The following is a 13,861-nucleotide window of genomic DNA, read 5'->3' as shown; positions in this document are numbered from 1 at the left end:
CATGATCAATGAAGTGACTACTAAGTGTTACAACTCTCTTATGAATCTTTTCGCTTTTGCACTCCCCACTAGGAAGAGACTTTGCATATACAAATCAAATCAAAGCTATTCATGTTTATCTGGTTCCAACAAACAACAAAATCATTGAAGCTCATAAAGTGAGCACACACTTCCCTTAAAGATTTTGACTTTACTCATTTTCTACAAACCATTTTCACCATTGACTTGGGTTCTTACTACCATGAGAATGTTTGTAAATTTGTAGCAAAACAAGTTATTCTCATCCATATCTTTCGTATTTTAAACAAATATGGGTGAAAGAAGATGTGTTGCTCGAGGCCCTCTTGAAAGTTGAAAATACCCAAATCAATATAGAATTATTTTTATAGGTCTTAAGAGCCCATGCATTTCATCAAAATACAAATTATACCATTAGAGTAAACACTTTATAGTACCATATGTTATAAGTTCTTATAACTTTTTAATTAGCACATTGCATACAAGTATATAGCCCCACAACAAAGAAAACAAGAACTCAGATCATTTGTGTCAAACATCTATGTAGAGCTAAATGTGGTCTACTAAGGGAGCCCACATTGGCAATACGAAGGCATCACAATACCCACACACTTCACGAGATCAAGCAATAATGTTCTCTTTGTATATTGGTATTGCCATAATAATGAAAACATATACTTCAACAAATGATTTCAAAGCACAAAAACCTTGTAGTGGCATCTTCAGCTTGGGACTATAAAGTGAGGTTTCCAAAAAACTAATTGTACTTAGAGTCAATGTATATACCTAGATCCTTTATTAAACCATTGCTGAACTACACTTTAGAAAACTTAATAGATATTCATATTGTAAAATAACATCATTAAACAAGAACACGATAACCTTTATTTTCAATTCATCAACTAAACTCTATATATTTAGGTCATCAAGTAAATTCTATTAAATGATATATTTAGTTAGTAATTTTATGTCAATGATACTTCTCGCCATGCTTTTTTCAAACAAGGAATATAGGTGATCTATTCTACATTATGGTTCAAGGCATGGCCTCCATATATCATATCGCATATGTACTTTATAGAGACATAAATGAGATGCTATGGAATCGTTCAAAGATTTCTTAGCATTACCACAAACACAAAGAATATATGGAGCATTTCAAGTTGGCATCTGAAGTGTAAAGACAAATGCAAACATATACACAAGGCACTCTCAAACGGAGTAGTTTTTTAAACTATATGGATGTGAAATTTTAAATAAAATAGAAAAGTGTGTTGTGTACTAACTCATAAAATACTCAATACACAAGACTCATGATAGAAAGAATGTGGAGGTACACGCCTAATATATTTTCTAGTTTTCGCTTAAAAATTTTGCAATATGCAATTTCCTTAATTTTTTGTTTTTCCTTGCATCAAGGAAATGTACATGGTCAACTTAAGTAGTTAATGTTGTAAGATCTCATTAGGATAAGGGGAGTTCAAAGGGAATCTTGTCACAATCTCCTACATAAACATACTTCTATCACAACTTTTGTGCTTCATGTCACTAGTCTAGTGAGAAATTATGCTTTATTCTATAAAGTTGATTCACAAGATTATGAAATGATGATAGAAGCTAAATAAACCAACAAATATCATACTCAAGAGTATGGTTAAGACATATCACTTTAACAAAGACGTGATTCTAACATCATGCATGAAACATGCAACCTCAACTTTTGAATATATTTTATTTTCTCCTCCTCTCAATGTGAATTATAGGAGTAGACATGAGGAGCCGTTTAATTTGATAACAACAATTAGAACGGGAAATTAGTTTATCCTCATTTTCTTTTCCTTCAAAAGTAAATAACAAGAGTATATGAGAGAGGTCTTGTAATTAGGTAATCTAAATCACAATAGGGTGGAATTACAACAATGCTATATAAACTCTAATAATAGAGCAATATTCATGAACAATCCTCACAATAGTTTAACTATGATGTCCAACAAACAACACTTATTATTCCATAAGTGTCAAACTATCATCTAGGCTATAATCATAATTTCACATAGATTGAGAATATTAACACTCCCTCTAAGATCATATTTCAACAATAAGTTTGATGGTCTAACTATGAGCCACATGATATATGCTACATTAGATAAAAAGTTGTTGAGGCCTAGGTGATTTGCAATACACTATTCTTCTATGTGAATCTTGTTTATTAGAAGATGATATAGCAATTTTCGAGGTAATGAAATTTTGTTCACTACTATCACTTGGGTGTTATGTACATAACATCATATTCAATAGTGTTTATGGCTCTTTATAATTCAACATTGGTTATCAAGTGACTTCCTTTGCAATTTTAGAGGCCCTAAACATGTACCACTTTTGCAAGAATGAACATTGGTCTTGGTTTCCTCTCTAATTCAAGGATTTTCACCTCTTTGGTAACAATAAACCTAGTCTTATAAAAAATGGTATCATACATATATTCCTAACTATGAATTCAAATAGAATGTTTAAGATTTCAATAGCTTTTGCATTGTGCTAGTTAAATATGTGCTCATGCTCCTCCCATAAAACAAGTACTACCATGACTATCTCTTTCTTGGTCTCATCAAACAAGCCCATGTCAATAAGCACATTTACACAAGCAGGTTCATCATTCCATTAATGCATCCAAATGTAGATTGACCTATCTACATAGCTAACTCTTGTACCATGGCAAAGGTAGACATTTTCTATAGCATTTTAATAAACAATTAGGTCGAGGTTTAGTAGATGTTACTTCATTTCCCTCGGCAATGTGCCCATCTGTCTAATTTAGATATTATATAATATTCAATACTTACTAATCAAGGATTTTGCAAGTTTCTAAAGTGCCAATATTCAAAATTTTTGAAAACTTAAATGTTTTAATTAGTAAAAATTTCTCAATGACAAAGAGCTTGGGTATTAATTATTGGTTTTTCAAAATTTGCTTAAGCACTTCATATGATAATATGCAATTATACAGCTTATTGTTATGATTCAACCCTTCAATCCATTCTACATTTCACGCTTTGGATCAAAAAGTTATTCTTGTTCAAAAGTTTTGTCCCCATAGTGCAAACTCTCATATACTAGATGCATGCAAATATAGATGAGCTTTTCTTTTTTGTAGTCTTGCCTTTTGTTAATAGACCACGCCTTACTTTTCCTCCCTCTCACAAACATACAAGCTTTTGTATACCCAATCATTCTCTTCAAAACTACATAGAGAGCCATTGGGGTTAGGTGTAACACATTTTTTCTTGGACAAACACCTTACATGTGTTACAAGTACTCAATCTCAAGAGCCTCATCGGATGAGATGCACAATATACAAAAGGGCAAGAAGAAAAGGAATCACAATTTTTGTGCCTTTTTTTAACTCTCTTGTGGAAGCTCTACCCAAAATTTGTCAAGCTCTTTCTTGAAGTCTTCCCTTGTCACAACAAGTTCAAGAGTATCAACCACTAAGGCTAGATGGCTACTAACCATTGCTTAAGTATTGCCACCACAAGGGGTGCAATCAACAAGAACAAGCTCTTTCTTGAAGTCTTCCCTTGTCACAACAAGTTCAAGAGTATCAACCACTAAGGCTAGATGGCTACTAACCATTGCTTAAGTATTGCCACCACAAGGGGTGCAATTAACAAGAACAAGCATGGCCATCAAACCCACCCCCACAAATGGATTAATTAAGAAACCAAGGTTATAATTTCTTGTTGTGTAAATATTAAATTAAAAGAAAGTGAAACATCATTTTATAAAGTGATGATCTTATGGAAACTAAGTGCTTCTAGATGGTTCACTATATGTAGACCATTACTATCACATGCATTCAAGGCCTAATTTTAAGAACCCTTATCTATAATTTTATCATGAATAAATTATATGCTTTTCTTATCAATGTATGAATATCCTAATTAAATAATACCCTTCTTCTATAAGTAAAGGAAATGTCTAAAAAACAATATTTGAAAATCCACTTTGTTGAATCCATATGATCATATTTGCATGTGAATTTGCCCTCCCCCTCCGAGACTTAGTGTAGTGTGATCTCATTGTATAGCATGCTTAGACTTATTTATGATTATATTTTCTCTTCCACACTAACTTCTTGCTCTATATTGGTAGAGCTTGGGCAAGGATGTTAGTAAAGTTAGGGGTTACCTAAGGTGTTACACCTCAAAGGATAATGGCTACTAGTGAGGTGGATGGTAGTTGTTCGTGGAGTAAACCAAGTAGCTAGTTGGAGGAGATGAATGAAATATAGATGTTTTGTTTTGTAAGCATGATCTAGGTGTTGACTCTAATGTTTGAAGTCACTGTAAGGAGTGGAAGGGTTGAGTGTTGGATCTCAAGAGGGCAACACACCAACTCATTGGCTTGCCAACTACCTAGATTGGGGCATGTGGTTCTCTTGGGGCATACCCAACCATTGGGACTAGAAGTCCAATGGAAATAAGAACATGTCATTGATGTGAATCAAGCTATCAATGGATAGAGTTTTTGAGAATACACCAATGAAAGTCACTTATTACTAGGGAATTGATATATATGCATTATTAATTGATCAATGTGATGAGCCTAAAGGATTTTATAACAAACCTAAGAAGTGTTTCTGTGTGTCAAAATAGTGTGGTATCTAAAAATGCTTATATAACTAGTGTATCGAATACATGGAGTGGAAAAAAGGGTAGATGGAGGCCCTAATGACCCCATCCTATGGAGAAGAAATCTCACTAGTCAAGTGGCTTTCTACGTTATTATTTGTGACTATGATTGATTGACCATGATCATCTATACAATAAGAACCCAAACCATCATTATTTTACGAGAAACTGAATGGGACTATATTATATTATCATAGAGGGTTTGAGAAGTTACTCCTTTCACTTTCTTAATATCCAAGGGCAATGCTAGTTTCCTCCTTGAGAGGCTCCCAAGTGATCTCTTTTGGAAGGATATTAAACTATTGTTTTGGATTATTTTAGGGGTTCAAAAGCTTCAACTTCATTCCTTTGGTATGAAAGCTCATTCTTGGGTGTGCAACTTCAAGAGCACGCTTCTACCTTCTTCTCACCCATACTCCACTGCTTGCACATTATCATCCTTGTCAATGAAGGCCTCATGATGCCATGGTTTCATCTCCATAGCAAAGATATCCTAGTATGGAAGATAGCATGAAAAACAAGGGTTAGGCCCACATAAAATACAACTCTAGTACATATTAACTCATAAAAAGACCATTAAAAAGATTGAACATGAACATGCCACTAGATATTTGGACAATGTGATAAACTCAATACCTTCTTTTTTGAGACACTTAACTTAAAAACAGTCAAGAACAAGCAAACAATGTGTAATATTATTTTGAAAGTCTTGTAGGATTCAAAGCACACATTTTCATAAGCAATGCCAAAACAAGTGTCAAAGATGAGCATGCCACAAGATTTTTTGACAATGTGATAAACTCAATGCATTCTTTTTTGAGACACTTAACTTAAAAACATTCAAGAACAAGCAAACAATGTGTAATATTCTTTTAAAAGTCTTGTAGGATCCAAAGCACACATTTTCATAAGCAATGCCAAAACAAGTGTCAAAGATTAGCTATGATCCTACCATGCATGGGGGGTGAAAACATAAAAGAGCATAGGATATAACATTAAAAACATTATATACCTTTGAAATTCACCTCTAAGACTAATGTTGATGTGCCCAAGTCATACTTTTTTGTAGAACCCGAAAAAATAATAAAAGTAATCATATTCAAAACTTGAACTCCTAGGCAAGCCAACAATACTAGCTAGGTTCTTATGCAAGAAACCTTTTTCGTACATGCAAGCACCACCTTAAAGGTGTGATCCTTCTTCTTCAAGCACCTAAGGGAGAACAAGATGATAACTATGAACGACAACTAGTCTTCCATCAATTGCTTCCAATTTGAGACCCTTGCAAAAAAAAATTCATTTCTTCCTCTCCATATCCAATCTATTGTCACACTTCTCAATAGATTCCAAAGCTTTAGCAACTCTTGATTAAAGATTGTAACATCACTCCTTAATCTTGCACTGTCACCAAAGAGGGCCACCTTCTACATCATATTTACATCCCAACCAACTGCATGCGTCCACTTATTTACCTTATTTCACACCTACTTAGCTTGCCTGAGCTAACAAATGGGATGTCCTTTCAAATTCTCTTTTACATTGCACGTAGATGGGTGATTTCTTAAAAAGCTTTGCCAACTTGTACTTAATAGGAAATTTATTGCTTGTTCACTCTAGGATAGCAATCCACTCTTCTTACCCTCTTTTTCCACATTTTGAGCTTGCTCCTAAGAAACTTGCCCTTTTCTTTAGTACAAGTTCACATATTTTAAAAAAACAAAAAAAGATGCAACATTTCTTGAATCACTTTTGTGTCCAAACAATTATACATATTCATTCCTTTGGGACAAAATTTATGTTTTAATTCATAGTTCTTTATGGGTGAGAAATACTCAAAAAATATATACATTTCAAAATGTTTTTGAACACATCCAAAAACTCTGTGTTGTACAAGGCCAAATTGTTTTACTACAAGACTTGACAACTTGTAGTTCTCATTTTGCAATACATTAAATAGGATCACACTATAACACTTTGATACACCAAATCAAACTTCATTATAGCATTGGAAAATTTATGCACCATAACAATCAGAAGAAAATTGGCATTGCACCAAATTGCCCTCAAATGGCTAGTCCGAGTCTAACAAGTGTGCAAATGACTCTCTATTGATAACGTGAACTAGTGAAAATTAGTCCTTACTAGATTAAAATTTTGCATTTCAATATAGCATATAGGTCAAGTTTCTACTCTCAATCTAACATATAGAAGTTAGCTGTTAACATCACCATTTTAACACTTCAACCACAATGAAAGCTAGCATGTATGAAGACGATGCATTAACCCAAACAATTGTTAAGACATAAAATTGAGAGATTTTCCTAGAATCTATTAACTCGTAGAAGCTAATCTAAAAATACATTCAATGGAAGTTAAACTCTAATTTACAATACCAAGTCAATATATGCACGCTATAAAAACTTCTAAATCCTCACCATCGCCCTTAACTTACATGTCTTGCCTATTATAATGCAAAAAAATGAGGACGAAGGCTTAAAAGGGAATGCATGAATGGACATGATGCAAAGATTTTTCAAAGCTCTTTCTTAAAGTGATTCATCCCCAAAGTAACTAAATATCATGAAGATTCAACTTTTCAAGCCTCTTGGCAAAAGTGACTCACCCACCCCTAAGTAACTAAGAATGATCAAGAGCCCCATCATCCAAGTTAGCTCCATACACATTCATCAATGTCCTAGTTTCTTTTTAAATCACAAAAAATCATGCTCCTTGTATCCTTTTTTTCTTTTATTCATTTCATATTTACTATATTCCTTTCTTCTCTTTAGTTAATTAGCTAGCATGTAATGTTGCCTTTTGCTCCACTTTGTTTTTCTACATCGCAAGTCAAGCAATGATGTGCAATCCATTGAAATGCCTTTTAGGTTAGAACCTCGATTCATGTCGTTTTAGGGGACTGGAATGGGACTATGCCCTACAGGCAGAGAGGTTGAGCAACGCATCACTCTCGTTTCCCATTCTTTTTGAACCAAGTGCGATATGGGTCAGCTTTGGCTTGGATATCTCTACGTAAAGTAGGATGTCCAATACCCCGATGCTAGAATGCTATCAGGAGACCTAGACCACCAAGAACCCAAATTTTAGGTCAATCCTAGTGGGTTTGGTCGTGAACATTCCATTGCAAGGCGAACTTGGGAAACCCTAGGTGACAAACCCCGTAACATTCCATGAGAGTGCTAGGCGGCTTTGCTTAGATTCATCTCTTGATGGACCGCTTCCAATGATCCAAGACGTTGTGCCGAAAAACTTATTGACATAACTCTCTCATATGATTCATCACCCTCCTCCCCTCATCATTCATAATGATGGCTCATGTCCTATCATCTACAAGGTATCCATACCCCTCTAGGGTAACCCTAAGATGTGTCCTCTCCCACCTGCGACCATGCTCCTGGGCATATCCAGGAGACCCCTGTACATTTGGTGTACCTACGGCACTCAACTCCCTATTCTAGATTGGTAAGGGGAAGGGGGTAGCGCATGGAGCCCCTAAATAGCACTTGCATCTAAGAGGTATTCAAATGCCTTCCAAGGCAAGGCAAGGGGTTAGTTCATAAAATCCCTATATAGCACTTGCATCTAAGAGAGATTTATAAATTCCTCCCCACATACTTTTAAAGATATTAAGATAGGTCTTACAGGTACCTTTCATTGAATGGGACACCTTACATAACTTTGGCACACTAAATTACGTAGTGTTTGCTATTCAAAAATAATTCTGCATACTAAATGCATACTTTTCTCCTAAGCACAGTACAAGGAAGTCCTCAACATAGACATGATTCAGCCTACTAATTCTATAACAATCTAAGAGTGACTGTGGCGCTGACATTCTGGTCCCACGGGTTCGCATGCGAAACCCGCACAAGAAACATGGCCCGCGCACACCCAGCACCGCGTCGCGTCTCGGAATACGCAGCAAAAGCCAACTCACAAGACATGTCAAGGCGACATGCCATCGCATCACAGCATGACCCCGTCGCATCGCGTCACGTCACGTCATGGGCTGTTACGCCCCATGATATCCCTCCCGCGTCGCGGTTTGCTCAAAACACGCGTAACGCGTTTTTCTAACTCGCACAAGGGTAACTTGGCGCTTGGAGTCGCCGGATCGCACCACGGAAGAGTTCTGGGCTCACAAGGATCCATACTCAACCATCTTGGAACACGACACCACGGGGCGACACGGTTCATAACCCACCTTTCCTCATAAGAAGTCATGGCAACTTAAACTCGGAACAGGGGCCCGGCTGCCTCCCTCAAAATGAGAACCCTGCACGCCGGGAGGCTAAAACGATGGTTGCTCCACGAGGCACGGCCTACATGATGGAGGTGGGGAGACATGGGTTGCCCAAGCCTCACACTCCCTTCCCTCATAGCCAGGCCCCCTGTTCCGAGTTTGAGTTGCCATGACTTCTTATGAGGAAAGGTGGGTTATGAACCATGTCGCCCCCGTGGCGCCATGTTCCAAGATGGTTTGAGTATGGATCCTTGTGAGCCCGGAACTCTTCCGTGGCGCGATCCAACGACTCCAAGCGCCAAGTTACCCCTGTGCGAGTTAGAAAAATGCGTTACGCGGGTTGTGAGCAAACCGCGATGCGGAAGGGATATCATGGGGCATAACGGCCCGTGACGTGACGTGACGTGACATGACGCGACGCGATGCGACGGGGTCATGCTGTGACGCGACGGCGTGTCGCCTTGACACGTCTTGCGAGTTGGCTTCTGCTGCGTGTTCCAAGACGCGACACGGTGTTGGGTGCACGCGGGCCATGTTTCTTGTGCGGGTTTCGCGTGCGGACCCGTGGGACCAGAACGTCAGCGCCACAATGACTAATTGATCGCTTGATATGAAGAAAAACCTAGAATGCACAGTTGTCCAAGGCTTCCAAGCTTAAAGGTGATGGGCTGCCCCTAACAAAGCCCCAAAATGTGCCCAATCGCACTTGTACTGCCTACTCTAAGGTCAATTTATCAAGGACCTGACAAGAGGACAAGGGGAGTTGAATAACTACAAGCAAAGAATGAAATCTGGTAAAGAGAGAATGTACACAAGCTCAAGGCAGCGAGGATAGGTGAAGTGAAAGGGATAATACAAGAAGGAGATACAGGATACAAGGCCTGAACTCTAATTGAGTCCACATGCTTCTAGTACCACCATACAACCACACCAAGTATAGCCTGCCGTAAGAACCGAGAATATCCGCGATGTTAACAAGCGGAGGAGAAGAGCTGAAGAAACACATGCAAAGAAATGAGGTGTAAGGAAACAAGACATAGGTGTTCAATAGAGGCAAGCCAATCTATGTAACCATATATCATATGTGGAAGCATATGTTAAACTGTGTCATATGTGGTAGCATGTGTGTAGCTATAAATCACCATCTATGTAACCATATATCATATATCATATGTGGAAGCATATGTTAAACTATATGTCATATGTGGAAGCATATATGTAACTATAAATCACCAATCTATCATTTTCTATGCCACTCTCAACATTGACAACAGAAAATACAGTCCCAATTTGGGAAAGCCCTGATAAGAAAGCACCAAGTACTTCAAAAGCATGCCTGCAGTTCCCTTAGTATGATCATCTCCTTTTGGCAAATTATGATTATCTTAACAAAATGTCCCCTTACAATCCCAACCACAATTATGTTTGGTTTCCAACATGCAGCTACCTGTAAGACTGGGTGCAACTGAAAGCAACAGAAACTCCATGTGATATACTCAAGTAGCTTTGAAGTGAAGAACTTGTGATTGAAAGTCCCATGTTTGCGCGGCTGATATCAGAGATGAGAATGTGAAGAGCATTGACCTGAGCCTCACCATGATTGTATGCTGGTATCGACTTCTAAATTTAAGGGCAAAGAATGCAAAGGACCTTCCAATATTTGTTCCAACATTTTCAACTCAACTGGTACAGCTCCTGCAATACAAATCACCAGGAGAACCAGATATTACCGGTCGGTTAGCCAACTCCCTTTGAAAGTTTTGCTTGTGGCAATCATCGTCACTTGTTAAGATTCAAAACTCCTGGACATAATCTAAAACAAGGACAAGTAGATATGAAATAGACTGATTAATTTGTACCTGAAGATGCAGGGAGCAGCTTGACAAGATCAGGCGCTAATAAACAAAGCCTCTCGATTTTTTTCCGCTTGACTGATATATTCATGTATGCTGCAGTGTGGTGCAGGTGCCCAAACGAACGTCCCATGATATTGATCAATGGTAGGACAGGCTTCCATGATGCTGGTAGAACAGACTACCCACTGTGTTGTGGAAAAATTGCCATCCTTCATGAACCATGCAACATGGAGGCTCTATTTCGTACTTGTAGGGAAGAGGGTAAGCACTCTTCCATCATCAGAAGAGGAAGGGGCAGTAGACTGATGCAATGCATGATTTAACGATCTGTGCAACGTATCGGTAGCAGTAGCTAATGATGATGATGGCACCCCAAAGGATCGAGGGTCAAAGCCCAAGCCTGAGGCAGGGAAAGAAGGGGGGTTCATAATATGGAGACCTGGGGGCAAGCTAGGGTTGGAGCTATGATTGCCAGGAAGTAAAGGAGCCAAAGAAGATGCAGAAATGGGAGGCGAGCTGTCTGCAAATGAAATGCTGCTGTTGGCATTGCTGTTTAGGAGGAAGTGGGTGGGGTTTGCCAAGCTTGGGGGAACTGGTGTTGAAGTAAAGAGATGGCTCTCAGGTGAGAAAGGGCCCCCAGCAGCACCCATGCTCTCCCCATTCGACAGACCGTGCATCCGCTTGAGGTACAGGCGATATTTCTGAAGATGGCTAGCCACGTTCTCTCTAGTGAGTCCCTGCACGTTCATAAGCTGCATGATGGTCTTAGGAACTGCATTTTTTATGCCCAGGTGTGCGACAGCATCTACAAAGCGCTTGTGCAACTGCGGCGTCCACACCAATCGCGGCTTCTTGAGGGTTCTTGCACCACTCCCTGCCTGCGCCTGTCCGTGCAAGTCTTCCTTGCAGGAAGATGGGCTCTCCTCTAACACATTGATGGAGGAAGAATCCAGATCTGCTGCATCCCCCTGCATGCTGAAGATATCCCCCCCACTGCCACTGCGGCTGCCACCACCCCCACTGATAGCAGCACCCCCGCTGCTCTGAGATCGCATCACTGTCAACCCTAAATCTCTGTTAATATAATTGCTGCATATTTCTCCTGGTAAGCTCATTCCAGAGACCAGCCTCTCCCTGGTATTACATGGAAAGGGCGAGGGCGAGATTGATGTTGAATCCATGCCTGGCAGGCCTTCAATAAAACCCTTCTCCATGGCCGAACTCGATACATGCCCACTAGATGTCTCGGATGTTAAAAGCATCGGCCGAGACGGATTATTACTGCCTTTAAGCCCCTCTGCAGGTCCGATCTCGCCTGCAACTGCGCTTTTTCCGCTGTCAATCTGATCATCCAAAGATTTCTCAGGTTCTGGACTGGGAGAAGGCACAGCGATGGCGTTGCAGCTGTGGAAGGCCAAGGCTTCCATGTACGGGAGGAGAGAAGAAGCCGACGAAGGACCGATTTTGAAAGCGGAAGCGAGCTCCGGGGGGATCAATGACTGCGAGAGAGGGGTGAGCTCATCAGGAGAAGGGAGGTCAGAGTCCCAGTCATCGATGCGGGGATCGTCACCAGCCGCCGCCATGGCTGGTGCAGGGGGGGAAGAGGATGAGAGAGGGAGGATCCTGGGGGTGAAAAGGGATGTCATGCAGAGGGGCACGGGCAGAGGCTGCGGGAGGGTCAGCCGTCCTCTCGATCTATGTATTCCTGTCGCGACTTGTGTGGGTCTGTTCTGAGACTAGACGCTTCGAGGATGGAGAGTGAGAGGAGCCCCTAAGATACGGCAGCAGAATTCGGGGCAGGTATGGACACTCGGACTGCGCAGTGTCTCGCTCTCGTGCAAAAATGCGAGGAATTTATGGAACCACACACACACACACTCTCTCTCTCTCTCTCTCTCTCTCTCTCTCACTCAGAGTCCAGACGATCCCTGTTGTGCCTGTCCAATGTGAATTGTATCATGCATCAAGTGTGGAATCAATGGATCAAAATCTCTCTCTCTCTCTCTCTCTCTACAGTGTAGACTCTATATAGTATAGAGTGTGTTGTGCAGCTGATGATGAGACAGAGAGAGAGAGGCGGAGGGGGTTTATTATTGCAAACCCAGAGCGAATCCACCAATCGAGAGGCTTTCCAGACCTCTGCTACTCCTCGGCCAATCATCGGCTGCCATATCACCCTCCCCACACACATTCCCAAACGGCCACTTTTTCCACCTCGCCCCCCCGTGGCCTCAAGATGGGAAGCCAATTGACACGTCGTACATGCAGCCACCAATGCCCCGGGTTCAAAATTGGCAACCTTTTTTAAAATATAATCTCATATTATTACAAGGACGCAAATTTACCAATAATAACATTCCTGCCTTTTTCTAATGAAAGGAGATCCCCGCGGCCACCCCAGATCTGGTGAGAAAAATCTGTCGGTACAACGGTCCTTGCCGTAGAAAGGTCCCCCGACCAATCACGCAATGGCATGTAAGGAGCCAGGTAAGGGCCCATTCTTATGGGCCGTCTCCGTGCAGATCAATAGCCGGCCATTACTACCACCGTTCTAACTTGTCAGCACAGAGACGTTCACGTGGAAGCTGGAACGCAACGAGACAATCTAGAGAGAATGTGTGAGTGTGTGTGTGCGTGTGTGCGCGCGCGTGACCCGTGAGTGTGTGTGTGAGAGTGAGCATGTGTGTGTGCATGTGTGTGAATGGGGAAGAGAGAGAGAGAGAGAGCCAAAACAAAGAGAACTGGTGTTCCTTGCGCACTTCGCATTCAAGGGAACTCTAGGTCTCTTCACAGTAGGCGTGAAGCACCTTCATGAGGGAAGCAAAGTGGCCTTGCACTGTGTGTGTGCAAGAGAATTGAGGGGAGCGGGGGGGGGGGGGGGGGGGGGACAAAGAGCCAAAACAAAGAGAATAATACTGTAGCCTCAAATGTTGTGCCACCTTAGGACGAATTCACTCTGCTATACCTTCCATCTAAACGTTTCCATGGATTCCTTGAATCCCCTTCCAGCTCTTGAGTTCCATTGTCCATTGTTG

General features: G+C 40.6%; 1 protein-coding gene across 4 annotated transcripts; it reads right to left on the bottom strand.

Annotated features, from left to right (window-relative positions):
- Positions 1 to 4,437: 4,437 nt before the first annotated feature.
- On the bottom strand, positions 4,438 to 12,891 carry LOC148032749 (uncharacterized). Of its 4 annotated transcripts, none has more exons than XM_087683417.1 (3): positions 10,830 to 12,891; positions 10,566 to 10,665; positions 4,438 to 5,202 (listed from the first exon to the last, which is right to left on the bottom strand). In XM_087683417.1, the coding sequence occupies exon 1, from the start codon at positions 12,470 to 12,472 to the stop codon at positions 11,063 to 11,065; it is 1,410 nt and encodes a 469-aa protein (XP_087539543.1). In that variant the 5' UTR covers positions 12,473 to 12,891; the 3' UTR covers positions 4,438 to 5,202; positions 10,566 to 10,665; positions 10,830 to 11,062. The 4 variants fall into 4 exon arrangements, with proteins under 4 accessions (XP_087539543.1, XP_087539542.1, XP_087539544.1 ...); XM_087683416.1 differs by having other exon boundaries at positions 4,442 to 5,202; positions 10,418 to 10,665; XM_087683418.1 differs by lacking the exon at positions 4,438 to 5,202 and adding an exon at positions 9,560 to 9,962.
- Between the last annotated feature and the right edge of the window lie 970 nt (positions 12,892 to 13,861).

The sequence above is a fragment of the Lygodium microphyllum genome, chromosome 8, assembly GCF_053477565.2.
Source record: "Lygodium microphyllum isolate KBCC chromosome 8, Lygodium_microphyllum_v1.1.10, whole genome shotgun sequence".
Taxonomy (NCBI): domain Eukaryota; kingdom Viridiplantae; phylum Streptophyta; class Polypodiopsida; order Schizaeales; family Lygodiaceae; genus Lygodium; species Lygodium microphyllum.
This window is presented reverse-complemented; position numbering and strand designations above follow the sequence as displayed.